The sequence below is a fragment of the Balearica regulorum genome, chromosome 16 (assembly GCF_011004875.1).
Source record: "Balearica regulorum gibbericeps isolate bBalReg1 chromosome 16, bBalReg1.pri, whole genome shotgun sequence".
Classification (NCBI taxonomy): Eukaryota; Metazoa; Chordata; class Aves; order Gruiformes; family Gruidae; genus Balearica; species Balearica regulorum.
The window spans coordinates 15187575-15214325 of NC_046199.1; the positions used below are offsets into that span (position 1 = coordinate 15187575).

Genomic DNA, 26751 nt, shown 5'->3' on the forward strand with positions numbered 1-26751 from the left:
TGCGGAGTGCAGCTGGGTGTGCTGTCCTGCTGGGTCAGGCCCTTCCCGCCGTCCAGTGCATTCACACGATTTAGTGCTGCATTAGAATCAGGTAACTGCTGAACGACTTAAAATGACTGCGATGAATTATGGTTTGGAATTATTCTTTTTTTTTTGTCATTAAGTATTTGACTTGGTTACTTTAATTACATGGGCTATAGGGGGAAAATGGCACTGATACAGCTCATTAACAGTTCATGGAGCTCACTAATTAGTACATCAGACGCAGAGCACACAGGCACGTGCGCTAACCCTTGGTAACAGCCGCTCACAGCTTTCAGAAGAACACCAGCCCGGCTGCTAAGGCCGTGGTCGGGGGATGCTGTCCTGGAGCCAGCTGTCAGAAGGCACAGACAGGACTGGCTCCACGTTTGGAGAAGAGCTGTACCTGCCCACCAACTCCCTGCAACAGGCTTTGCCTCAGCCCCCCAGAGCATACAACCATTCGTAAGAGTTGTACTCCAGAGTTAGACTTGTAATTTTGCGACTACACGTAACGAGACAAATAAAGGCAGAAAGCAGACGTGAGTTAGGCCTCCGTCTCAGCGGAGTACGTTCTGCAGCAGTTAGCTGCCAGCGTCCAAAGCCAGACGTGGGAGAAGAGCTTCAGTTTCTCAGTCTTCGGTGTATGACTTGAACGATTCAGCTGTACCTGTTGCCACTTGCCCACCTGTTAAAATTCAGCTAATGAGGCCGGTTATGTGCTGCGTGGAGAGCCAAGGATGACAAATGCCCTGCAAGCCCGTAACTAACAGATGGGAATGACTGCCCATTTCTGGCCTGCTGTCACTCTCTGCCATCCTCCATTAATTTAACTGCAAGCTTCAGAAAACATCACGGGCTTCCTGTAACAAATACGTTACCTCCCATCCCTCCAGACGCCTCAAGTAAGTCTCAAGGTTAGTCCATCGTACTGTCCCAACACAAGGCAAACTTATCTTATTCCTTCCATTTTTCTTTCGATCCTGACATCAGAGCTAGGCGGTGAGCATGGGTCATTCCCCCAACCTCTCGAGCTTGGATCAGTCTTAAAATCAAAGTGAATCTGCATGAAAGAGCAAATAATGCTACCAAGTGAACTGCTGCAAGCTGGACTTCACCAAAATATAGTGCTTTGTTAAAAGTGACAGAATTACAGCCCAGTAAATCATAGGAACAAGCACTTCAGCATTGCCTTACAGGATTGCAGCAAACAATTGGAGTCCATTGCTAGATGGACTGATACTCTGCTCCACACTGCTGCAGGGAGAAGTCCACGGCAGTCAAAACGCATTTCCCTTTCCAAGCACTTCGGTGCGCTGGCTTCAGAGTGATAACTTCAGTGTACCCGGAATCGCCGACGGCAGCGCACAAAGGGACCCAAGTCAGCGCAGAGCCCGCGGGGCCGTGAGCCGTAGGTGGCTCCGTCCTGGCTGTCACCGATGATCCTGCTTGCAAGAGCTCCGTGGCTCTGCCAGAACTTTTAAAGCAACCGACCCGCTGAAACACATCAACAGTTTGTCCAATATTTTAAAAACAAAATTCAGGCAGTTTCCTAGTAAAGGTTTTTGTTTGCTTATTCAGGTTTGGTTTTGTTTTGGGGGGATGAACTAATACTGACTTAAAGAAACACAGATTAAACCAGGGATTCCAGACCCCTGGGTAGACTCCAGCTTGCCACTGGCTCCTGCATTTGCTTAGGCTAATCTAAACATTAGTTCAACTGGACAAACCCAACTTCTATTAATTTCTCCTGCCCCAGCTGTGTAGTACTGGTTAAAGAAAGAGTTCAAGAGTTCATTCACATTTAGGTAGACTCCATCCTCAAGCAAGTATAACTGCTGCATACAAAAATGTCTAGGAAACCTGAGCAGAATATCGTCTCCATTTGCATTACTTCATTTAACAGAGAATAGCCACTTGTATTTTCCCAGAAGCGCCGTGCCAAGAGTACCTCACTCAGTAGCATGCAGGTAATTCGGTACAATCAGCTAACACCCATCCTCACTGGCATGGAGACGTTAGCGAGAGCATTAAGAGGAATTTTTCCTTTGCCAACCACAGGGCATTGATAGTTCCCCAGATAAACATTACTCGTCAAGTAAAGGTACAGCTTAATCTCCTACATTAACATCACTGGGGAGAAATATCAATACGGTAAAATCAGTAGCATTTTGAATCGAAACAAGTTACATTATTTTCAGTAAAGGGGGAAAAAACCCTACTATTCATTCCAATAGCTTGAACTTTCCCTGGTATTTCTGACAGGACTTGATGAAGTCAGACAAGACGATAATGGGAACAGTCCATCACCTTCCACGGTATACCTAAAACTACACAAACATCAAATTAGGATGTCAGTCTCAGGTGCAGACCTTACGTCTGTTACTTTCTGTCAAGTGTTTCCACAAACACTGCAAAACGTTAATTTATCACTGATCGACCCTCAGGGCAATGGCCACATGCACCAGCAGGAGAATTACCTTCACGCTGTGTAACGAAGTGACGATGAAAAGGCGTCAAAATCACGAAAGACTAAATTTTACCTGTTTATAATTGGGTTTTCTTTCTCTGCCTTTACAATCATTCTTGGCATATCCTTTCGTATGCGTAGCAGCTAGCGCAGTCAGCACCAGACCTTTGTCTTAGCAAAGGAAGAGCAAAGAGTGAAAACGCAGAAGTGGGACCCACAACTGGCAGAAGATCAGGAAACATTTGAGATAAAAGCAGAAGAAAAAGGGTGTTCTGGACAGGTTTGCATTAGACTCGTTCAAAGGAAAACTCCGTCTTTAGAAGAAGATAGCAAATGGGTAAGAACCACTTGTTTACTAGTTAACTCAGGCAAAAAAGGCAAATTTGGAGCTTCATTGTTTTGGTTAACCAAATAAGCCCATCTTCCAAAGGAGAACGTGGAAGGTAACGTACCAGAAAACATATGCTGAAAGTACAAAAAAAGCTGTTCCTGTTCCTAAAAACAGCCACCAGCAAACCAGGAATTTCATACTCCAAAATCACGATCTATAATCCCCCATCTTCTACCTCTTAGAGAAAAACTGGAACGGTTCTTAGGCTTGTTTTGGGGGATTTTGGTTGGGGTTCTTTTGGAAGCAAATTAGGCTCTCTCTTGTTTCTCTGCGTACAATCCTAAAGATCAGATTTGCCTATTTTTATTTATTCAGATTTTCCAGTTGAGTTTAGAATCATAGCTTGGGCTATGAGTGATATCCAAAACAAACTTGGGTGCTGCCCCAAAATGAAACTCAGACAGAAAAAGCGGTGTGATGGAAAGTGGGGGCCCATAGGAAAGAGAGCAGATCCCTGCTTCTCCAACCTATTTACACAAGGCCAAAATAAACATACCTTAAGAGAAGAAACAAAATGCAATTCCACCATGTGAGTTGCAAAACCACCTTTTAACTCATCCTGAATACAGTGCTAAGCACCCTGGTCCTCTAACACATGGATCACACAAGGTGAGCAACTCCCGAAGGACAAGTGCTGCTCACTCTCTCTAACTCAACTTCTTTGTTTCAAGGATCTTTGCTTTAATTCCAGAGGTAGCCCCATCGAGACACCTACTGCCTTGGACTCTACTCCCATTAACTTTGTTCCAGACGAAATCCAAAGGGGACTTGCTCCTGAGCTGATAGACCCGATGCCAGCAGCCAGATGGAGCTGCATTAGGTCTTGAACGACATTTACTGGTGTTCCAGGATTCCTCCCCTCACCTACTCAAGGATAAAGGCTCAAACTTTCTAAGCAATGTTCTGGATCCTATCCCTGCTGTCACTGACAAGTTCCAAGCAATAAAAAAAAAATCTTAATATCTGTGAATATGTTCCAACACCTTATTTAACAGTTTTCTAAAAATATGAATATCCAATGGGCTTAATATCTTGCAGGTTGAAGATGGTACATAAGAAATCTGTTCAGTTTTTCTCTCAGCGCTTCCAGACTGAAAGGAGCTGTATAGGTGAACACACGAGTTTTATTAATAAAGCTGCTTCAACTGGAGATACAGGCAGACAACTTTTCCTTCCCCTCCCCACCCCCAGCCTTACATCATCCTTGTTTCCAGTTTTCACAGCTCATGCTCTAAAATCCCCATATTAACTTTCTGGCACGCTTATTCAAGCACCAATCTCTTTAACCATATGGTTCTAGTCCTGCAGATTGTCTCTCCCCCATTTTACCTCTCCTCCCACAAGGTTTCACAGAAACAGTGCTATGCAAAACTTGTAAAAGTACATGTCATTTTAAATGTTCAACACCAATCTTCTCAATGAAGTTTCTACAGAAGTCAGTTTAATTAAAATCAAGAACAGAAAACCCTGAAAGCTTCACCTCTTTTCAGTTTTTGAGAATCAAAAATTTTCCACTGAAGTTTAAAAAAAAAAAAAGGGGCAGGGAGGGGGGCTGAAGTGGACAAGTCCAAAACTTGATCCAAAAGTTTTTCCAAACTTCTAAGCATGAATCAGAAGTTTTCCCCTTTAATTCTAAAGCAAGTGTATGCAGTAAGCGTTAATGCTATACTAAAGCAAGTGTATGCAGTAAGCGTTAATGCTATACTTCCTGAGGAACAGCCTATAGCACAAAATTGTTGTATTTTCCCACTTAAATCTAACATATGGCTACTGTCCAACATGCAAGTTCTCATGCAATACTCAATTACACAAGAGAGAAACATCCTCCTAATTCTGTGTGAATGTTTAATATTGGCAGTAGAGCATTAATCAAAGGAAGCAGCAGGCAGTCCAGAAACCTAAGAATGATTTTTTCATCGAGTTTTTCAATGAATCCAGAACTATTTGAGTACTCCTCACGTTACTCCACTTAAGCATTTCCTAGAAACAATCAACTCGTTACAAAGTTGTGAAGAAGTCAGGTCCCTCCTCTAGCACAAACTGAAGACCAAACTATGACAAATTCCTACTATGGGGTTGGCCAGAGCGCCCTAGTTCTGCCGTGGAGGACACCACTTACACCGCATTCCTTCACACTGATGTGATTAAGAGCTTTTGAGCTAGTCAGACCCACCAAGCAAAGAAAACTGACACGCACAGATCTAGTTTCTGCCCTCAACAAGGTTAATACTAAAGAGGGAACAAGTCTCCTGTTGTAGTTCCAGCAGTCACATCTTTCAGAAGAGACCCAGTCACTCTTGCTACTAATCTTTACTTCCCCAATGTCACTATGATCAGGACTTTGCTGAATTTGGTTGAGCTGGTTCCGATCAGTGTTAAATAGTGTTCAGAACAACAGCACCCACACAATTTTTTTCTGTTCTGTGTTAATGTGATCCTTGCACCAGTGAGATTGCTGGCATCAATGCAGTTGCTTTCAGAACTACAACTTCTGATCTTCTCCTTGCCTCCACCCCACGAAGTCAGGTCCTACTTAGCAGCCACCTTTCCAGTAACATTCAGCACTTGCATAAGGCCACCCTTGCAATGAAAAATCACTTAATCGTGCCCAAGTTGACTTGGAGAGGTACAAAAAAATCAAATTACGCTCCTCCATCAGTGAGGGCAAGGACACCAAGGAGGAAAGGCCGAATCCCCTGACCCACATCGTCCCCAGCACAGCCAGGACAGCACCTTGCAAAAGGAGCAGTTGGAAGGAGAGGTCTAGGCTGAGCTTAGTTCATCTCTAGCTCTTTGAATAACCATGTTGCTAGATGTATGGGCAGAAGTTTCTCCATCTTTAAGAAAGATGGTGCAAGCCATCATTTAAAACTCCATTCTACACATTAGTCCCCAGAAGATCTGGCCCCATCAGAGGATAACAACAGAACCCCCCCAAGCAGGACTGCAGGAACATTCCAGATGCTGGACAACCCCGTGCTTACCATGTCTGAAACCCTGGAGGACACTGGCTGATCTCCATGTCCTTAGGAAACTCCCATGGACAAACACAAGTGCTATCAGAACTGCACTTTTGGGCTTCAGCTGCTAAAACCCCGCTAACCCTCACGTTGGGTGCTCAGATCTTTCTCTTGGATCCAGCCCAAATTTCCGTGGAGGACCCACTCTAATAGACAGATGAGGCTGATCATTCCTTGCATAACAAGGAGGTGCCTCCAACAGATGGGGTTACAGACAACCCCAAGAGCAGGCCGTGCAGACTGCGGATTTAATTAGAAGTGTTGTTAAACAGATACGACTGCAAGAACAGTTCTGTGCCTCGCCTCCTAAGAGCAAAGTGGAAGATACCTCATGAGACAGGATTCTGCAAAAATCTGTTAGCAGCCTTTCCTTTGCCAGACAGAGGTACAAGAAACAGATTGCTAGGTAAAAAAATCCCACTTTACCCCTCTCTTCCTCTCTGTGAGCTTTATTCTCTGTCAACAGATACAGAAGTCTCTGCAGAGACCTGCATTTTTAGGAACAGACACTTAGCTGTTAGCACAGCTCCATTAAAGTCAATGGGTCCTCCCAAATGAGCATTTTTAATAGCCTGTAATAATTTGAGAGTAATACAAACTTGAGGAGCAGACTCCCAAGCCTCCACATGCAGGAAATACCTTCATAAAATCATGGCAATAATAAAATAAATCAGGCTGCCTGTTAATAATGTCCAATTCTGAGAGTTCCACACATTATTTTTAGCGTTCAGATTGTTTTTCTGGGTTGTAAACATCCAGTGTATCTAGTTAGCAATAGTGTATGTTCTAGAAAGATAAATACTTTGTAAGGCTTTTCTAACACACAACAAATTGCCAGGACTATTTGTTTTAAGTACTTCTGTCATGCAGAAGCAGTAATCTATGTATATTCATTCAGCAACATATGTTGTCCTACACTTTTCTAATTTTAATAACCCTGCCTTTTATAAAGGAAAAAACTTCATCCTCTTCTAGGATACAGGTCACCTTAATTTTCATATGCAAATTATTTCAGCATTTCCTATTCTGCTTTTAGATACATATGATCTTTAGTGTTTTCTTGAATCCTTTGCGAAAACATTCATTTAAGGTTGGGAAGGCTACTTCCACATCTGCGAGAGCCAAAGCTGTTTTACAACTCCAATTCTTGCACCTTCACCACCAAAGGAAGAGGCAGCCAACCCCAAGTAACATGTTGCGAAGAGCCAGGGAGCAGAAACAGTTTCAATGTTAAAGAGAAGTTTGCTGAAGCAGAAAGCATCACAACTGTTACGCTTCCTCGGCTTTGCAATGCAAGACGTATGCAATCCACTGCACGCGCGGCTTTTTAACCACAGTTCATTCCTTATTTCAATCTGGATTTATATCGTATTATGGCATAGACCTCTTATATCAAAAGTCTCCCAGAACAAAGACATTTTAAGAGCTTTATTAGCAAGACAGATAAAGATTGTTTCAGCATTGGGAAGTTTGTGACAGAGGGAAGCGTACATGAGAGCACGAACTACTGTAGATGGCTCCACATCTATTTTTAAGCCTTAAAAATTTAAAAGATGCTGTCTGTCCTTGCTGTTGGATCTTTCCTGGAAGATTGTTCAGTAACACAGGCTCCTCACATCGCCTACGCAGAGCTTTGATCCACCTTGTAGCGCAACAGGTCAAGCATCACAGTACACAGAATGAAGCTCACGTTTTGATACGCCTGCTACATTAATGAGTTTAAACGTGATGCTACCTGAGAAATGGGGATACAGTGGAAATACTTGCACACAAGCCAGATGCGTTTGTAGTAGACGAAGCTTGGGACAAAGAGTACGTTCTTATTTGTATCATCTTAACGTGTGCTCAGAAAGGTATTTTACCCTCCTGGAAAGCAGCAACATGTAAGCCACCACAGCCAAACTCTCAATTGGGAAGCAGATATCTAGTCTCCAAGCAAGCCACAGAGAATGTTTTTTGGAAGCCAATGTTTTCTAGTCAATCAAGTATTGTGCAGAGCCAAACCAGACTCTGCAAGGCATTACACAGCTGTGAATATGTACAGCTCCTCAACAGAGAAATATCTGCTCACCACCAGCACCTCTCAGCTGGTCCTTTCAGGCACTTCTGCTTGGTCAGCACTATTTTGCTTTTAGCTGCGGACAGCTCAAGGCAGTTGCTGTTCATCGAAGAGATTGTTTCCCTCTGACACTAACAGTAGTTCATCACTTAATGCAACGAGACACTCCCAGTGTGTTGCTGGCATACCAGAAACCAGGGGCTGACAGCTAACCCCGTGGCATCCTGCTCCAGCAGTCTCCCATACATCAAGAGGCAGGGACAGGCCAGATGCCTGCAAACTCCTCAGGGTCTTCCAAGGGGAGCAGCATCGTCTTCAAAGCCCTGCACAGGCGGGCAGCCGGCACCCTCCCGGTGCCAGACCATCAGCACTCCCACCACCACTGCCTGTACCCTGAGGAACAGGCTTCGGGAACATCACCCGCCTTCACCTCGAGCCCCCAGCACTCACTTCTGCCTACACCTCGACGTTGGCAGTAGAGGATATCCTTAGAGCAGCTTCTGCCGCTCACGTTGATACGTGGCTTCCAGCAAACCTGAGTTTGGGTGTGGACACAGCAAGGGTAAGCTAAGCCTTAACTACGGGGAGTTCAGTAAAAGCGTTAGACTGCAGCCAACACACTCCACGGGGAGAGGTGGCCTGGCTGCACCTCGAAGAAGACTTTGAAGTGCCTCTTTCCTTTTAAAGCTCTTCAGACTCACCAAAGGCCCTCTATTTCAAAGATTTGTTCCTGGTTTGACGTTTAATTCTTACTTGAACACTCAGTTAAGCCAGTCCAACCTACAATGAAGGCCCAAGCGTGTTCACGAGCATCGCACGTCCACCCATCCTCAAAATGAAAACACAAGAACCGGCCTTTTCATTACGGAGAGGAAACATCCCCATAATATATTCCCCCTCGGAAAACTCACATCTGTATCACAGAACAAGACATTATTTGAAAATCGTAATCACAAAAATCCTTTTTAGGTACAGAGGCCATAAAACGACTCCTCTGTCTCATGTGCAGGTATAAAGCACTTTCATATAGAGGTGAAAGGTGACTACAAGCAAAAGCGCTCAGCGCAACGGAGGATCTGCTTTCCCAAAACTGGTCCAGCGGTCACTAGTGGCCACTGATGGAAGCACTGCTCACCGAGCAAAGCTGGTTTTTGTTGTAAGGAACTCTGGAAGGGCGTGCTTTTACACTGCCAGCAGCTCTCTGTGTCTCTGCTAATGGCGTAACAGAGGGAGACCATCGGCTGCGGGAATTCTTTTTCTCCCTGTAAGGATGGCAAGAATGGGGAAGAGTGAGCTTTCTCCTGAATATATTTGGCTCTGCAGAAGACACATGTGATACAAATGTTGCTATGGAAACTATTCTATTAAATAATATTAAATTAGATTTACATATTTAAAGTGCACAAAACCAGTCCAGGTATAAAACTAATTAGCCTAAATTCAATCTGGGATTACAAAGTAGGGCCTATCAGAATTGTCATCTTTCTTCTAAGAGAGGTTTGGTTTTGAGCAAGCCGCTTTTCTGCACCCCTTTCTTTCCAAACGTAGCACCTGCACCCCAGTTATTCAGAAAAGTCATTTCTGGAGATAATTTGTAGATACAAGATCTGCTCCTAGTTCCCTTGGTGATGGAATTACCATAGCATTACAGAGAAAAATCCAGGAGCTGAATTCAGTCTGAAAAGACAATGCACTGATTACAGCGGTGCCACCATAACATTGGAATGTAATTCAATAACTCCCACTTACATCTCACCACCACACAGCATTGAAATCCTTCTCCATTAAACAGGGGCTGGAGTACGCTTGTCCTTCCTAATGTTTTCAGGGTGTGGGAAAGTTCTTTGAAAGTTCGTATTTTAAGGTCTAAAGTATTTTTCTCCCTTCCCACCTCCAGCTCCTGGGTATCCATCAGCCCTCCCCCAACCAGAAAACAAGCTGGCTGCGCAGTTCCTTCCCCTCTGCAGAAGCCAAGCCCACGGTAGCCACCCAGTAAGCCCGGACCGACGCTCTTGCTGAAGGCAGGCGGCAGCCCCCGGCGCGCAGCCAGCTTCAGCGCTGCCCTGCGCACACACACCTGCAGCAAGGAGGAAGACTCGCAAAGGAGAAAGGACACGTTTTAGCTGCGGCTGAGTACTGAGAAGAGGGTGCCGCGCAAGCTTGTCCTGCATTTAAAGACCTCTGGTTAATCGCAATTACCCACTTCTACTTGGGTGTTGTAAATCAGGGCACTGGGCTTTTAAGCAGCTTATAGAAAATGCAAGTTACAGGAAGAAATCCGCAGCCGTGTTCCAACCATCTATCCTTACGCAGTGGGCCAAGACTGTAAATTGAAAAGTACAAGGAGAGAAAAGCATTACTGCTGATGAAAACACTTATTTCCAAACAACTGGAGCAGCAAGATTTGAATAGGTCACTTCTCCCTCCACCAGACCTAAAGCAGCGACAGCCAGATCACAGCAGCTACCACCTTCCCTCCTCGTGTCCTCCTCGGCACGGGAAAGCCGTCGGGATGCCCAGAGCCAAGGGCAGCTCAGGGCAACAGCTCGGGGCACTTTAACAGGTCTGTGGCCACGGGAACTCTCTGGGACTTTGCTTGCACTTCCTCAGAAAAGCACCTGCCATCACCCCTTTCACACTTCCCAGCCGTTGATAATGCTACAAACCTTTGGAATTAGAAAGAATGAGATCAGATAAAGAAACTGTCTTTTCAAAGGAAACATTTAACATTCGTTCCAATGACACAATGTCGTTCCCTGGTTTTTCCTTTGTTTTTGCATTCAACTGTCAAACTCGCTTCTGCTGAGAGGGCACCGATCACTTCCTCACCACCACCACTCAAAGCGTTTTGGAAAGCCTGAACAAAGGAAAGTCAGAGGCATTAACAGAATTTACCCCTCTCTCTGAGTTAGATGCACCTTGTTCGCGTGCCCGTTACGTTTCACCGTTACAGGATGGAAAAATGTGTGAAAGTTTAATCTGACTCTTCATTTATGCTGGAGCAAACTGAATACTAATACACATTCAGTAACGAAAGGATAGTTACGATACACTAATTCTGCCAAATTTACTGCAAGTTCTCTCATAATGATGTTATTTCCATCTGTCACAGAATCAGGCAGTTCCTAAAGGATGAACTATACCTGCAAGTCCAGGTACAAGAAAAACAGCCTGCTAGAATCCTTTAAAAAGCTTTCCAGTTTCCAGACAAGTCAGGGAGGTGCAAGTTATCAACACTGTAGAGAAGCCATTGAACGTGGATACAGTAAGAGAATGAAACTATAATTGTAATGAGCCAGCAAAAGCTTTCAGATGACCGCACACACCCTCCCATAACAAATCTTGATGCAAAACTCACGCCATGAACAATTCAGAATTGCCAACCCACCGGATCTCAGCAAACACAAGAAATGAGTCAATTAAAGCACGTTATATACACAAAGCCTCCCTCCAGTGTCCCCCTTAAGCCACGCTGGCTCGCTAAGGGAGACAGGAGGTGTGGGGCACACAAGTCCCATCCCTGGGGCGGCTCTGGGAGCCCATGAACTGTAGGAACAGACCAGGCTTTAAGAGAACATACGCCAAACAAGGTACGGCAGGGACCTGGCCCCCACTATTGCCTATCTGGTACCTACAACCGAAAGTAGGAACGCCCCACGGTAGTAAAAGGAGAGCCTTAAAATAAGTTTAAAATTAAATAAGGCGCTAAAGGGGGCTTTGGGGATTTTCATTTGTGCCACTCAAACGCAATGATCTTAAAAGCCCTAAAGATATCACAAGGTCTTCACCTGTCCCGCACAAGACCTTGAAGACCCGATTTGCTGGAACAGCGGGACTCACCGCTGTCAGACCTCACCCCTGCCCAAAGTTCCCCGCACCCCCAGACTCTCAGCCCCGAGGACACAGGCACCCCCAGCCTCCGGCCTTCCTCCCGGCCACCCCCTTCCCCGCCGCAGGTCCGAGCCCTCCGCGCAGCTCCGGCCCGAAGTTGGCGCTGGCTGCCCGGCCCCGGGCGCTCCCGCCGGGGGGCTCCGTGCGAGGGGCAGAGCCCGGAGGTGGAGGCGGCGCAGCCTTCCCGGCAGGCAGCATCCCCATCTCCCAACCGGAGAGAGAAGGGGGGAAAAAAATATACGTACACGTGTATATCTATATAATGCATATATATATATATGCGTATTCAAGTGCCCTTATTCTTCTCCGCCCCCCCCCCCCCCCCCCCATTTTTTTGTTTGGCGTCTCCCCTGCGGAGACACCCGCTGAGCTCAGTTTGCGAGAAGGACAAAGGAGGGGAAGAAAAAGGGGGGAAAAAAAAAAAAAAAAAAAGGGAAAAAGCCGCCCCTCGGCAGGTGCCCCTGGGGCGAGCCCGGGAGGGGGCCAGCCCTCACTCACCCCCAGCCGCCTGCTCCGGATGCGCACGTAGCCCTGCTTCACGATGTCGTTGAAATTGGAGGCCATCCTTCCCCGGGAAAGTTGGAGGCGGCCGGCCCCGCTCAGCCAGCCCGCATGGCGCTCAGCAGCCTCCGAGCCGCGCCCCGCTCCGCTCCACTCCGCACCGCCCCGCGGAGCGCCCCGGCCGTGGGAAGGGCCGTCGGCAGCGCCCGCCCTCCGCGCCCCCCCCCCCCCCCCCCGCACCCTCCCCCGGCTGGGGCGTCCGCGCCCCGGCACCCCCCGTCCTGCCGCGCCCGGGAGGGCCGGCGGTCCCCGCTCCCCCGCGGCCGGTGCCGAGGAGCCCCCCCAGCCCCCAGCACCGCGGGCTCCGCCGGGAGTTGGGCTAACGGCTGCCCGAGGGCTTCGGGCCACGCCGCGCCTTGTGCCGAGCGTGTCCTCCAGCTGCGGGGCGGGGGGAGCTGGGGATAATCGGATCTGCCCCGTCGTGCTGAGGGGGGTGAGGCTCTGACCTGCGGTTTTCCCCAGGAAAGAGGGTTTTCCAGAAAGTCTTTCGGATGCCTGGAGGTCTGCCAAGTGGCGCAGCTCCAGCATCTCCTCCCGAAGCCCGGTAACCTGAGCTGTCGTCCTGCGGTGCACTCCGTGTCCTGGAAATGTCACACCAGCGTACGCTGCGTTTTCTAGGCGATGTGCGGTTGCCTGGCACTGGGCCCCGGGGTTGCCTTCTGCGTCCCCCGAGTTCTCCTTTTCCAAGAACGTGCAAACATTGCCAAATACGCCAGCAAGCCCGGGAGAGCGGGGCTCCAGTGACTCCGCTTGCGCTACATGGGTTACCTGTTAGTGGTACGCTATAAATACTACGTCCTGGAAAGAGGGATCGTTCATCTCTTCATAACATCTTTTAATAGCACTACAAATAGAGGCAGTCTGAGGAGGAGGTCAGCCAGATAGATGACTTTGACTTTGAGAATTATCGTGCCATGGAAATTACAAACGGGGCAGCAAGGAGGAAGGCAGAGCAGAGAATCGCCTCGCAGCTGTGCCAAGCCTGGACAGCGTGGAAGTGATGCTCATTTTTGTCTAGTTGTTCGATGGCTACAAAACTCACCTATGCTAAAACTGGCTCCTTTCTGGTTTAAATATGTAGCTCCTTCATTTTAGGAGCAGCCAGAAATGATGGCGGTTGCTCCGCTGTGGTAACTGCGTGGTGCTTTCAGTTCTTGCTTGGAGAGGTGATTATGCTTTGCAGGGCTTTACGAAATATTAATTGATGGAGTGGATTACAGAGATAGAGTGTAAGGCTCTCTAGCTGAAGGGCTAATTCACTTAGGATGAAGGAGACAAGTCTGCAGTCCTTGCCTCACAATTTTACACTTCCCTCTCCTTTTCACAGGGCTGTTCTACAGAATGCATAAAATAGAGCAGCTTCAGCTGGAAACAACTACTTCCACACCCGTGCACCAAAACATGACAGAAATGAGAATAACATTGAGACAAGTCCATCCACTAGGATAATCCGACCCTAAATCGACACAGAAGTTGCACATTACAAAGCACAGGCTCCTCACCGCAAAACTGCCAAGTAATGTGGCGTTGTCAAATACATTGTACAGAGCCCCGAACACCGCTAGTGCCAGGCCCGCGGCACCACCCGTTAGATCTCACCCCTGGCCGAAAAGCTAAGACACCCAGCCTGCTTCGTCTTGTGTACAAGCGTGCATTCAGCACGGAAACATATTTCACAATCCCAAGCACCATAAAAATACTAACGCTGGAAGCATCAAGTATATTCTAAAACCAGAAAAAAACCAGAGCGTGCTTATTTTGGTTTCAAAGGCATTTGTAGCAGGAAACAAATTACAGAGCCACTTTAGATGTCTTTTCAACAAGTTTAGACGTTTCTTCTAATCCCTTCCAGTCCCTGTAAACACCTACTGCTGATTTCATTAGCCACTGGCATATTCTTGCAGGTAAACACATTCCTAAGAGCTTTGCTAAGTAAAGGTGGATTTAAGCCTGGGCTTATTCTTTGATGAATTAGGATATTAGTGTCCACTTTGAACAACATAAATCCCTTACACATGCTATGGTTCAAAGAGAAAATGCATTTTGATTCCCACGTGTGCAATATGTTCCGAGAATGTGCCAGAAAATCTCATTGTTCAGGTTTTCAACCCAATACCATCACTAGAAAAAAACCTTGTTTACCAGGTTTCAATAGCGATGCAAATGTGTGCTCTCATTGTTTTGACAGGAGTCCTCCTTTCATTTCCCCAGGGGTCTATTGACCATTTGCACTCCCCAGAAGGAAATGCTGCGCCTGTTTATCTATGTTCAAAACTGTATAAAACCTTTCTAATAAGCTTTCATTGAAATGCAAATTCTTTTCCTTTTAATGATAATGTTATTGCTATTATTTCTTCTGAAGATAAGAGTCAAGGGTCACTTTGAAGTACTAGCCCGCTGTTAATAATTTAAGTGGATTATTGTTATATTCTAATCTCATAATAACTATCACTGTAAGGCCCTACAGTGAGCTTGTTGGCTTTTAGGGCTCTAGAAACAGAAATCACTGTTATGCTTTTTAACTGAAAACGAAGGTATCCGGTTTTTTCAAAATGCCATACTGACATTTGAAAAAAAAACTTATATTCACCTTATTATATTTGCAGCATGGCATCCCCTGTGTCCGTGATATTATTTCATCAGAGTCTGAAGGCGAGATGTGACAAACATCTCTGAGACTTACCAAGTTACGGAATAAGAAAGCTGCAGAGGCCATTTTAAGGAAGCAATATTTTCTGTTAAAGTTATTTCCTTGAACAGATGGAGCTGGAGTCAAACATTTCCTGACAAAAAAGTTTCTCATTTGATCACCCTGAAATGATTTTCTGGAAATGTAGAACATGCATCAATATTTTTTTATGAAAAGCTGCCGTAACATTTTGTCTCCGTAAGGTCAAGATGCCAACATTTTTCCACTACTGTTTTGATTTTTCGGAGTAGTTTAGAAATGATAACATCACAATGAAGTGTTCTGACCTTATCAAGTACTTTTAGGTTACTGGAATGCAATATTTCAAGTACAGTATCTCTATGAAAAGCTTTTTGGCATTCCTATGTCTAATTTTGTTTTGGTGCAAGATAAATTTTTGATATTTCCTTCTGATTTCTGCAATAGTAATTATGAATTTAGACTAGTTCTAGCTGCAAGGATATGTAAGAGATAATGAGCAAAAATGAAAGAGTTTCATTCTTAAAAAAACAAACAAACAAAAAACCCCTACATGGTTTTCCTATGCTCTTGGCAAACCTTGAAATCCCTTTGAATTCTCCTTTTTGCAAAGCCAAACTTGTCGTGCTGCCTCGGATCATTAGGCCAGCCATATTTAATTTTGGAAAAAGAAAAAAGTTTATTCTGGATTTACTTCTTTTACAATGCAGAGATTTGCTTTGTTTTGCCTTATAATTGTCGCTTGTTGTACCGCTGGTGCTAATGCAAAACCATACGCTGGATCACAGGACAAAACTGCTCAGAAATTCTCTTCCTTCACCATTTACGTACCGTTGTGCTAATTGATTTCGAGTGAATGAATTCTGCAGAAATGAAGATTTCTCAGATACTTTTCTCTGCTGTTACAACTTCTTCTATGTCTTTAATAAGCCGGTAAAGCTGCCAGTGCCACGGCCAGCACTGCCAGGCTTCAGGCAGAGGAGTAGCGTGTTGGGTCACAGAATTTAGGAAACCTTCATAAGATTTGGGCTAGCCTTTTGAGGAAGCTTACCTGGTGAAGCGAGGGCAGGACCCTTGGTTAAAACATCCTCATTCGCTCCAGGGATTTTTGAATACATTAGGTTAAAATTGCATTAGTGAAATGCACACACAACTTACTGGCAGAATTACTATGCAGATGTCAGTCAGTGCCAAAACATGAAAATTCATGAGACTGAACAGTTAACTTAAAAACCCCTACCATACAGAACGTAGGCATATAGCTACTTGCGCAGTAAACAGGAAAGTGCCTGCCAGCATAAGCCACCGATAATCAATATTTAATGAAAATAAATAATCTATTAACCAGGCTAACATGCCATTTTGCACAGTAATATTGCAGTAGCAGGCACTGAAAGTACCTTGCCTCTGCACGATTCATCCAAATAATTTTGCTTCACGTAGACCAAGGTGGTGAGACGCAGAGAAGACAGCGGGGGGGGGGGAGCAGCAAATGAAATGCATCCTTTTACTGGAAACTCTGGTTCTGATTGTAATATTTTGTCCCTAACAAAATTACTGTCAACACAGTGAATGTTAAGATAGAAATAAATATATGCTAACTGAATCTGCAAGCAAAGTGAATCCAGGGTAACATTAGCGATCGAAAAACCCAACATTCATTTTGCTTGCTTTGTATTTCTGTGACAGTTACAAGCATTTAAGCAACTTTTTCATCCTCGCTCTCCTGAAGACATACATCAAGGGACCTTCCCGCATCTGCAGAACACGGCTGGAGGGATTAAGCAGGACTGAGCGGCGGGTCACAGGGTCACCCCCTGTCCTCCCTTTTCCTGTAGGGAATTTAGCAGAGCCTGCAGTGTATCAAAGCGCAGCTCTGGGACCGGCAGCTCGCTCTGATCGTTGGCTGTGGCAGGGCTGGAGTGCTGTAGCCTGTGCAGTTGTGGTTTCCCTGACTGCCTGTTTGATATTTCCCGTCTGAGCCAGCACAAGAACATTAATCCCAGAGTAGGTCCCAAAATATGCAACTGCAGGCTTTACCGCGCCCTGAGTAGGCAATGCAGCAGCGGGAAAGACTCAGACCTCGGCGGCAGCTGAATCCGGATTATTCCATGTGCACATGACAGACTCATTCGCGTTTTTCTGTGTGTTTGGACTTATCTGTGTTGCTTGTGTAGGTGGATTTCACTGCACGACATACGTGGTTGTCGTTGGGGCTGGCCCAGCTAAACCCCCCAGCATGCTGAACAGTTCCTCCAAGACATCCTCCAAAGCAGGACCTACCTCCGCTGGCGGAAAAATCAATGTCTTCCGGGATGAGGCAGCGTTTTCCGAGACACTGAAGACAAGTCTGCTAAAGGGTATCTCACGATTCGAGTTGCCACCTTCAAGCTGTGCGTGAGATTTAGCAGACAAAGGTACGGACACCATACCACAAACGGCCGATTTGCCTGTTGTGTGCTCACAAAGGAACTTGACTGGGAAAGTATTAATGGTGCCCAGGGAAATATTTAAGCGAGGGCCTATATTTAACAGTATCTGAAAATATTAAGGACATTCTGTAGGAACCTCAACGTTGTCTCTGGTAACGTTGTCGGGGAAGAAGGTTTGGGGTTACTACTACACTCAGGCTGCAGTTTGCCTCCAGTGCTGTAACAGGACGCTGGTCGCTATTACAGTGTATTTAAATAAAAAATTTACTCTTATCATGCTGCAAGAAAAGCATTGGCTAAGTTTCAGTTGAAATCCAAGTGCTAAAGGTTTCACTTGAAAATTCAAATAGAACCTTCTTTACATTACATCAGAATTTTAAACGTGAGAAGTCGTTTCTAAATTAGACTTCCATGTGTATATTTATAGATATTCCAATACTGATTGATTTCAGCGCAATTCATTTTCTGTTGTTTTGCCCGAAATACTCATTACTGAGCCAATGTCAAGCTAATTTGATGTCTGTGTTAACAATATGTCTACAAGGCAAATTCTTATCTTGGCTTAGTGCATATTTAAGCATTTATTGCTGCATGTCTACTGAAAATTTATGCCTGAAAGTTTTTCGATCTTTTTGTTGCTGTTAAATGAGTTAGAAAAAAGTATATATTCTAATTATAGTATTTGCAGATGGCATTTGGAAAAGATACCAAGTAGAGTCAGTTTACAACGCCGAGTTTGATATTGTGTGCTGCCTTATATAATCAGTAGATTTGGGGGCCGGATTTTAACGTTTCATTGTGCAGTTGCAAGGTTACATTTGCACGAAGCGGGCACCAGATTAAACCGAACGAAGGTGAGACCAGCCACCGGTCCCCAGCGCAGCATGACTGGCAGGCTGGAAAAGCCAAAGCTCTCAACGCCCTGGAGCTACTGACCAGGGATGGCGTGAAGGGCGGGTTGGTTCTCCGTGTCGTTCTCCCAACAAATCAGTCCCTTTGTATGGACCTGGTCCAAGAAGAATTGTGCTTTCTAATGCACTAAAAGGCTGAGGCGAGTTATTTCCTTTTAGAAGCAAGACACATTACTAGGAAAGAACGACGACTGAATCACAGCACCTTCACACCGGAGGATCAGAAAGGACAGCTAACTACAAAGACGTACTCTCTGACTCTTCTTGACCAGAGCGGAGACAAAAGGCTGCGTCAATGACGCTCCTGCACACACAACTGGAAACACTCGGCTCACGTGTGAAAACCTGCACGTCACTTTTTTGAAAAGGCAGCCCAAATTTACAGATGTTCTTTGCTAACTGTGAAGGTGGAAATTCAAAACAGCCGTTATAAAACAAAGACTAACTCAAGTAAGGCAGACACCAGGACAGTAAGTTTTTATGGCACGCAAACAAATCTGGAATTTGCATTTCAGTATTGAAATAAGAATATTATGAACACTTTCAGAGTGGTAAAGCGCAAATGACGGGCCCTCTGCTCAGGAAGCGATCAGAGGGATTCGCGTGGCTCCATCACACCACGTAGCGACAGGCTCTGTGTAGAATACAGATTCTGTAAACTTCTGCCAACTGCCCGGCAGCTGCAGGTACCGTAGAGCGAGTCACTCGTGACCTTTCTTTGTGAGACACCATTTCTTAATTGCATTTGCACTGACCACGAAGGTGAAGTCTCACGGAAGATTTAAGGGGACCTGTCTGGGTTCAGCCGCGGTGCTTCCCGGTCTCTTTTCCTGAACTGCGCCAGCGAGTCTGCTATACAAACGGGAAAGGATTCTCAAACGCTAAATGATTTCTCAGATTTCCCAGGGTCATGGTCAGAAATAGCACGAGAACTCGTTCCACGCGCGCACCTCCTGAGGGCTGCTGTGCAATACTTTGAGAAGCAGATTCCAACACAGGCATAGATTGTCTAAACCAGGAAAAGTTTGCCAAAGGGTTAAATTCAATGATACGTCAGGTCACTCAAAAGCGATGTGAAAAAGACAGGGCTTTTGACTGTAGAGTGTAGCAGTAAAATATTTGTTTACTATTACCCAAAGTTTAAGAAGTTTTCTAACAAAGCTACCATAAATTGAACATCTGGCTGTATCGGGTGGAATTTACAGACCTTTCTCATGCAGCTACTTCCCCGAGGAACTGAGAAGAATGACTTAACGCCCAATTATCCTTGATTTTCATGCAATTTACACGGAAAATATTGTAAATTGCATCTCTCACGTAAATTATTTCAGATGAGCATTCATTAACACAGGTGACTTTGCTCGCCAAGGCTCAGCTGGCTCTGGGGACTCATCAGTTGTCCTAAACGGTGGCTACACACACTGATTAGCAGGAACAGAGAGGGGGGAACAGCACAGGCAGGAGTACACAAAGAGCATTCCTTCAGAAACAAAACCAGCAAAGACGACTCGAGCAACATGCGCTGCCCAGCATTAACAAGCCTCGTCAGCAGTTTCCTGACTGGGTTTGCCTTTGTTTCCTTACTGATAATTAAATGTTACATTAATTCAAATTTAACTTTGTCTTTATTTGTGGCCAGACTCATCCATCTCACTTTATGTCAACATTCTTTCAACAAGTAGTTTACAACACATTAAAAACGTTAGATGACTATTAAGAATATGTGAATTTGCGTGGCAGGAAGCACTAAGCTAAAAGGTTGTAAGTTATTATAAAATGTAGTGCTGAAGAATTACTAACACACTGCTCCACCTGTGTACTCCACAACCCATAACAAACCGTTACTGCTGGAACTTCCATCATTGTATTAAAACTTTATAATACTTTAATAAAACCTTATATAGGGGTTACTTGAGGTAACCCAGCTCCCTCTCCGAAGCATCGCGGCCCTTCCAGCTCCCACCTGCAGGACAGAAACCCTCGGTGGCGAGATGCTGCGGATGCTCCCAGCCTGCATCCAGCCCAGGTCTCTGCAAAGTACCGAAGGCTGAAGATGAGTACGTCCTCTGTGCACTTTGTGCTGTTTTGTAGTTTTGATCAGTCTTTGACACATGTACAAATCCAAACTACATTTAATTTTCCTTTAAATAGGATATACTGAAAGAGTAACTAATGGTAATTGCTACACAGCCAGTGACCAGCCACCCTGACAATTATCTACTCAGCTGTGTATTAATGTTTTTCCATACATTTCAGTAAACAACAGGAAGTTGGATAGGAGGAGTCCATGTACAAATTATGAACAAACTGAACTTGTCATCTGACTTAAAGTATTGAATTTGAATATTGTGGTCATTCAGCGTGAGCCCTTATGAATTTATACACTCAAGCTCAAAGAGCTTTCTCTTTCAAAACAAACTATGGCCTAAAGAATGGGGGAAAAGTAAATTTTAAGTTGTGACTAATTCTGCTGTAACAACATCACCTGTCCCTTCTGATTGCCAGAGCCTGAAAGGGGAGAGAAAAACAGGCAGTGTGCTGTGCCCTCGGCACTGCTGCAGAACCGCTGGGCATCGCTTTCGCGGTCCTGGCATCACTTGTGTGCTTCGGGCTTTCAGGAGAGCTTAAGGAAGCCCAGCTCCTAGTGAATTTTCAGTGGGATTTAGATGCCTACATCTGTCAGGTTCCTCTGAGAACCCGTTTATTACATTTCGAAGGAGCCTTTTGCAACGTACAGGAGGAGCGTTCAGAATTTGCCCATTTCCGCTATGGACTTGGGAAGTTTTAGGCAGGGCCATCGGCCGCAACCGAGAGGGCAAGGAGCAAACCTGCTCCGGAGATGCGTACGTCTCTGGGGCTCCGGCAGTGAGCACACACCTGACCAGGAAGCTTAATTTTCCTTAAAGTAGGTGCCGCACACCCCTCGTCCTTTCCCCGCATCCCCTGGCCTTCGCCCAGGTTAGATGTGGGGAAGGATTCGTTTCTCTCCTGCAAATCTCTTCTCGGTAATTTTTGACCACGAGCACTGAAACGCTACAGCCCTGACTCATCAAGAGCCTTAACTGTGAACCTAATTGAAAGCAGTTCCATAATGACATTATAAATTAATGGTCTTAGTCATGTACTAATGTTTGCAATGTGCTCAGTTGATGGCTGTTCCAAGGCCTAATTCCTTGAATGACGGATGAGTAGTTCTGAGGCCTCTGTTTCACTCTCTATCAATAACACTAGTTTTGAGGGATTTTCTGGAGAAACTAGAATCTGCTTGTTGTAACTTTATTATGAGCTTTTGGTTGGAGTCTCAGTAAATCTAAACTGGCAGAATTTCATTCCCCTCCGTTGAACGATGCCAGTTTGCACTAGCGGACACGTCAGTCTTTATCTTTTTGTCTTGGAAGCTTTCCTCGCAGTCTCCAATCCCAACTCATGCTGCAAACTCAAGATGTCAAAGAGTTGTCCACAATTAACCTTTTACTGCAGGAGTTCGCACAAGAGCTAAAATGTTAATACAGAATGTGGGGCACCAATAACGACATGCAGGCTGTCAGGGCAATTCGCTTGGCCATCAACGTATTTCCTGCCAGCTTCCTTGTAGAGAAATCCCTTAGATCTGGGTAGGTGTCACCAACAAACACATTCTTCTGGCACCTTGTTCCCACTTTTCTGAACATCCTGCAACTACACAGAGGGCCAATAGTGCATTTGGCGAAAATACGGGCAACTTATCTCATGTAACACGTGGATCTGCTTGTGGCTGGGGCAGGTTGGGTCCCCATCACGCGGCTGTGCTGGCGTGAGCAGATCAAACAACTCCTCAGTTAATTGAAAAGCCTGCCTGGTAAGATTGATAGATTGGTAAGACTGATGAGCTTTATTGAAAGAAAACTCTAATTCCCAGCTGTGGTTCAGTTTGGGATAGCAAAAGTAATGCTTATATTTAGTCATGGAAATAAATAATGCATGAGTGTTACCATGGCATTTTAGCAGCATTTGGGTCTGAAAGAGGCGTTGCTGTCATCCCTTCTCAGTCTGTTCAAGCCTTATACTTTGTGACAGTTCATTTCCTTAACATTAAACTTTAACCAAATGTTATTTCCTTTTATGAAAATCAGTGGTTTCTATTAGACTTGCTTGGGGTAGATTTGCTAAAAAGCATTTATGTGTAATATTTGGTGTCATCCAAAAGCTGCTCATGACTTTCCTTCTCCAGTTTGAAACAAAGAAGAATGTTTGCCAATAAACAAAATGTATAATTACGAATCTAATTGCACGTATTGTCTTTATAAATGTGCTTGCCAATTGGCCATTTTCATGAGCAAAACACATACCTACAATTACTAGTTTCCAACGTCCAGTTGTGAGATTTCTAGCTTTAAAAGCATAAGCAATTGGTGATTTTGTTGAATAGAATTATTCAGTAGCTTTCCCCCATGAGCTTTTTTTCCCGTATGTATCTATCTTAAATTAAGGAACTTGACTACACTGCATTGTTAACAGTTCCTTGAAAACACAGATAGAATAAAATACATATCTAGTGGAATCTGTAAATCCTTTTGCGATATATTCAGGTATTGTTGCCACATCTCAAGACTCAATTGTAAATGTGAAAACTTGAAGGCTTTTAAAGCTCCAGCCCCTGGTTTAATATCATCACTATTTTTTTATTTTTTTTGTAAATTACATTTCTAGGAATTTTAATTTCAGAATAACAACATGACCCTAATTAACAGCTTGGTTTGAACCATCTTTTAGTTACCATAGTCAGAATATGTATGACTGGAGTTTTGATTTAGGTTTTCACAGAGTTTTGCACATTTCTTGATGGATATCTCAGCCCAGACAACCTCAATAATCCCAAAACCATTTTGAAACTGATTCACTGTAATTTCTGGACATTTTTGCTTGTACCTTGATTTCTAGAAGAAAGGCAGAAAATTTATGATATATATTTATGTTGATTTCACTTAGGTCCTTTTTAAGGACTTTCAGTTAATGCTAAGCAGAATGAAAAACTAATCTAGTGTGTACTTAGTGACATTGAACTTCAGCAGAAGCACCATCAGCAGCAAGAGTGTACTCTCTTATATAAAACACTGTGGACTTTTTGGTCTAAAATTCCTAAACTAATCCAAAAGGAAGATTATCCTTTCATTCAACAAGTGGCAGCAGAGAAGATAAGCCATCATGCAAGAAGATTAGAAAGACTCCAAAATATCCTTGTAAAATAAACTGTTAAGACTTTGATGTTACCTTATCTGCCAGTGAAAGACTTCCCAAATGTTAGAAAATATAAGCGATCATACTTCAGAATTGAAGGCACAGCACTGAGCTCTGTGTGCACTTTTTTAGCCTTTAGTAACTGAGCCAGTGTAAAATGCAGTCCAGCCTTTGAGGAAGCACAAACCATACCTTCGCGTGCAAACTGCATCTACATAAAAAGCTACACGTGAAAAGCTCTTTGACCAACACAACCATTTTCCATATAGCAAGAATGTCATGCTATAATTGTGTGTGCGTGCACATTCCTAAACAGTTCCTTGTAACTTAGTGTAAAGAGGAATTGAGTTGGGAAATATTTTTACTGACAGAGGAAAGGGGGAGGATAAAGTAATAGCAAGAACGGCACTTAACACGTACAAAAAATATAAATTAAATCAACCTATGTGAACTTTGCAATATTTCTAAGGACATTTGGCCAAAAAGGTTGCTCAAAACTGATGAACTAGAACCAAAATCCAGTATGATGAAGCTAAAAGGCAGCTCCTGAAACTACAAATAAGATCAAAAGAGGGTGTCAGGTTCATTAAGAAGATCTGCTTAATTGAAACTGAATAACTGCAAATGGCATGTCGGCAGTGCATTTCAGTTAGACATTTCATATGGTTAATGGTAATTAAGAAATATGTGACAAATTGACTCAAAGCAAGTGAGAAAGTATATGACAGGCAGATAAGAGCAAATATTACACTACTGCTTAGAAGTCCTAAGTCTTTCAATAACAAGAATTTTAACATCAGTCAGAAGTTACTTTAAAAAAAACCCCAAATTAGACAAAAGCGGTATTTTGGAAGATGCAGCCACTGCAGTTTCAATGGAACTCCCAGTTTGATGTCCCCTGGCGTTACAGATCTGATCGATCTTCATGGCCTATGGTAAAGTTAATAATTAAAAAACAGTCCAAAAATCATATTTGTGTTTCACATTCACTCCCTGTACCTCTCATTCATCGTCACACCAGCGATTGATGTTTACTATTCTAATCATAAATGGGAAGAAATAACCAAAATCTGCGGTGTGAAAGTAAAAACGTTCCCATCTCTGTTCCATTAACGACCCACAACCAACATCACGCATTGCACCTCTCCTCCTTTCTCTGCTGCTGAATGGAAAAATATTCTTAGCTGCTTACTGAAGCTTAACCCAATGAAGCAATTAAAAGAAAAACTTAATGAAGCAGTGCACTAATGAGACTGACTCAGTCCCTGGCAGTGGCAAATCAGCAGCTCCCATGCACGGACACGCTGCTTTATTGGTTTCCCATCGCCCGGCTCTGCGTTTCACTCCACATCCACCACTGCCACCCAGCTCGTGGTGGAGCGTGGGCTGCACAGGGACACACGACTGCTCTCCCCACGGCCACGCTTCCCCCGCCTGCTCCGGCCGGTGCAGGGGCTCGCTGGTTTTGGGTACAAACCGATCTTCTGACCCCACCCCCAGAAACCCCTCTTGCCCCTGGAGACAATAACTGAGCTGCTGGGGAGGTCACGCCTGGTACCAGCACACTCGCAGTCCCACCACCACCCTGCCAGCCCCTCCTAAGTGTGGATGAGGCTAGGAGGAGCTGTGAGAAGAGCCATCACCATCTCTAGTATTCCAGAGAACTCAACAGGACTTGCAGGAGTTGAACTGTCTGTGGCTCCATTTTTATAGAGAAAGCTCACCGTCTTTCCTTTAAACAGAGTCACCCTAATGGCATTCTTTTCTCATCATTAAGCTGTGGAATCTCGGCTCTTGTCCTGACCTCACCACGTTAAAAGCAGTACAAATTCCAGCAAAAGTGGTATTGCCCTTTTGCAGTCTGAAAAAGCCTCTTCTGGTTTCAGCACAGCACCTCGTTTGAAAGCAAGAGCCAGAGAGAGGGGCAACGTACGGGATCTGCCTCCAAAGCCACAGCACAAACAGGCTCCTTGGCGGTGCAGAGTTTGCACAGGGGACAAGAACGGGCACTGCCTTCCTCCGGCACACTGTGGGGTCCGGGTGGTAATATCTCATGAGGGAGACATGCCTGGTTTATGCTTCAGAGCATGTTTGATTACAAGAAACATCTTGCGTGAATCATTGCCAGATAAAGAGTACAAGGCAGCTAAAAGCACCATTTGTACTGGGAAACGCGTGCCTGTGTGCGTGCATGTCTGCACGGTAATTACCCCATCCTTTGCACCATCCTGTGACCTGCACCATAATACTCCTGCCATGCAGGTAAACTGCTGGGGTTTGGGTTTATTTTGGTGGGGTGGGTTTTTTTTCAATGTACAGGTACTGAAATGCAGGCAAAATGTTAAGTCACTTTTTTAGTACGATTTCACTGTGTTGGCATTGCTGTAGTCCTGCAAATGACGTTGTCTAGCGGATAAGGAGCATTAGGAGTGTGACACCAAGCCCAGACAGCAGCTGGTGAAGGCTCTCACCTCTTCCTAACAGCTACCAGAAGGAAAAAGTAGCACAGCTTTGCAATAGCAAAATGATCCAACACACTCAGAGTTTAACAGGATTTGCATCAAACCTGTAATTCGCTGAATAAAAGAGAAAACAATAAGACAAAGAGCTTCATTTGTCTCCTTGCTGATAAGGCTGGAAGTCGGTAAAAGCCCCATTCCCCACGGGGTAATTAACAAGATTCAAGTGATCAACATCCTTGGTATTCAAGAGCACATTGTAAATGAGAGATCAGGAGGAAAAGATGTTAGTGATCACAAAGACGGCCATATTTTATTTAGCTAAATGGATATTTGCATTTCCCCTATAGGGAAGTAAGAGCTGAACATGTCAGACTATTTTTCCTATGTAAATGTAAGTAAACACACATATGCATCAAGTGGATAAATATGACCTCTCAGACAGATCCCTCTCATGCAATCATTCTTTCAAATGAGGCCATCACCAAATAAAAGTGTTTTAGTTTCACTCCAGATTTTCACCTGTGACTGCAAAGACATTTCTGTCACCATGTCCTGTACAGGAGCTTATGTCTGCTCAGAAGTCAGAGGCGATACGAAACCTAGAAAATGCCTCAGCGTAGCATCTGCTGCTCTGCACCATTTGTATTC

The 26751-nt window shown here is 44.6% G+C and overlaps 1 protein-coding gene across 5 annotated transcripts in view; it reads right to left on the minus strand.

The window, feature by feature from the left end:
- Positions 1-12884, minus strand: part of DOK5 (docking protein 5) — a 45051-nt gene extending 32167 nt beyond the window's left edge. For 2 of the 5 annotated variants that reach the window (XM_075768494.1, XM_075768495.1), the window contains exon 1: positions 12351-12539. In XM_075768494.1, the coding sequence (XP_075624609.1) occupies positions 12351-12416 (66 nt within the window). In that variant the 5' untranslated portion in view covers positions 12417-12539. Of the gene's footprint in view, positions 1-12350; positions 12542-12859 lie in introns of those variants that run through there. The other 3 variants (XM_075768498.1, XM_075768493.1, XM_075768497.1) reach the window with 3 other exon arrangements.
- Positions 12885-26751: the final 13867 nt, after the last annotated feature.